The following is a 1,423-nucleotide window of genomic DNA, read 5'->3' as shown; positions in this document are numbered from 1 at the left end:
GGCTTAAATTTAAAAAAGTGAATAATTTAAGACGAAATATGATAACTTCAATTTCCATCAAATAAAATTTGTTGCACGTTCAATTTTCTAGTAAATTAAAATGTCGCAAACACACACACATAAAAAAAAAACACACACACAATCCAACACTTTAAATAATACTTTCCAAAGTAGCTTTGACAACTCTCGTATCAAAGTGTTACATTTGAGACGATATATCGAAATTTAATCAAAACCTAAATATAAAGAACCTGACTCCAAATTAACTTTAAAAAAATAAAAATAAAAAATCAACGGATGGCAATGTAGGGATTTTATGCATTGTGAGAGATAGGATAAGCATGCGCGCAGTAATGTGATTGGTGGAATTGGTCCACCTGGAAGATATTCCCTTTAGCCAAAGCTAAAACAATTTACTAGCGTCCTCACAAATAATTGAAAAGGCATCTTTTCCATCTCAGAGAACTCAACTCAATGGCCATGGCGGCGGCCACTGCCACCACCAATTACCTGGACACCTCGCCCAATCGACGCTTATCCTCCTCCCCTAATTCCGCCCCAGCCCCAAGATCATATATAGTTATGTCTTCCAAACGAAAGGTATATATATATTTTATTAATCCCTAATTAATTAGTTTTAATTGTGAATGAGTTTTAATTGTGGTTCTTTTTTTGATATAATATCAGGTGAATAAGTATGATTCCGGGTGGAAGAAGGATTGGTACGGGCCGGGCTTATTCTACGAGGGAAGCGAGGAGCTGGAAGTGGACGTTTTCAAGAAGATCGAGAAGCGAAAAGTGCTGAGCAATGTAGAGAAAGCGGGCCTTCTCTCCAAAGCGGAGGAGTTCGGAGTCACCCTCTCCACCATCGAGAAGCTCGGCCTTCTGTCCAAGGCCGAGGACCTGGGCCTGCTCAGCCTGCTCGAGAAGACCGCCGACACCTCTCCTTCCATCCTCGCCTCCGCCGCCCTCCCCTTGCTCGTAGCCGCCGTCGCCGCCATCGTCGTCATCCCCGACGACTCGGTGGCCCTCGTGGCCGCGCAAGTGGTGATCGCCGGGGCGCTGGCCGTCGGGGGCGTGGGTTTGTTTGTTGGATCCATTCTTGTCGGAGGATTGCAAGAGGCCGATTGAGATTATTGATATACATTAATTAATTAAAATCGAAGGCTAGTGAGTGTATATTTTCTTTGAAATATTAGTACCTGATTTGTTTTGATATACATGTTCATTTTAAGACCAATGCTTTTTGCATTTTATTATATGTATGTATATTGATGATGGTTTATCAAATCGGGGCCTGGGTTGTCAGGGTAGTTAAGTGGGCCTGACTTGATGGCCGGGCTAATAGGTGTAAAATGTGATTTGTTCCTCTGGGATCAGGATGATCTGCACACAAGGAAAAAGAATGAAAGCACGTTAGTGG

The 1,423-nt window shown here is 42.5% G+C and overlaps 1 protein-coding gene across 1 annotated transcript; it reads left to right on the top strand.

Annotated features, from left to right (window-relative positions):
• Positions 1–418: 418 nt before the first annotated feature.
• Positions 419–1,220, top strand: LOC140875879 (uncharacterized). The gene is made up of 2 exons (XM_073279702.1): positions 419–600; positions 688–1,220. The coding sequence occupies exons 1-2, from the start codon at positions 475–477 to the stop codon at positions 1,129–1,131; spliced, it is 570 nt and encodes a 189-aa protein (XP_073135803.1). The 5' UTR covers positions 419–474; the 3' UTR covers positions 1,132–1,220.
• The last annotated feature ends 203 nt before the right edge of the window (positions 1,221–1,423 follow it).

The sequence above is a fragment of the Henckelia pumila genome, chromosome 1, assembly GCF_033568475.1.
Source record: "Henckelia pumila isolate YLH828 chromosome 1, ASM3356847v2, whole genome shotgun sequence".
Lineage (NCBI taxonomy): Eukaryota > Viridiplantae > Streptophyta > Magnoliopsida > Lamiales > Gesneriaceae > Henckelia > Henckelia pumila.
Note: the sequence above shows the minus strand (reverse complement) of the source record. Positions and strands in the feature narration are given on the sequence as shown.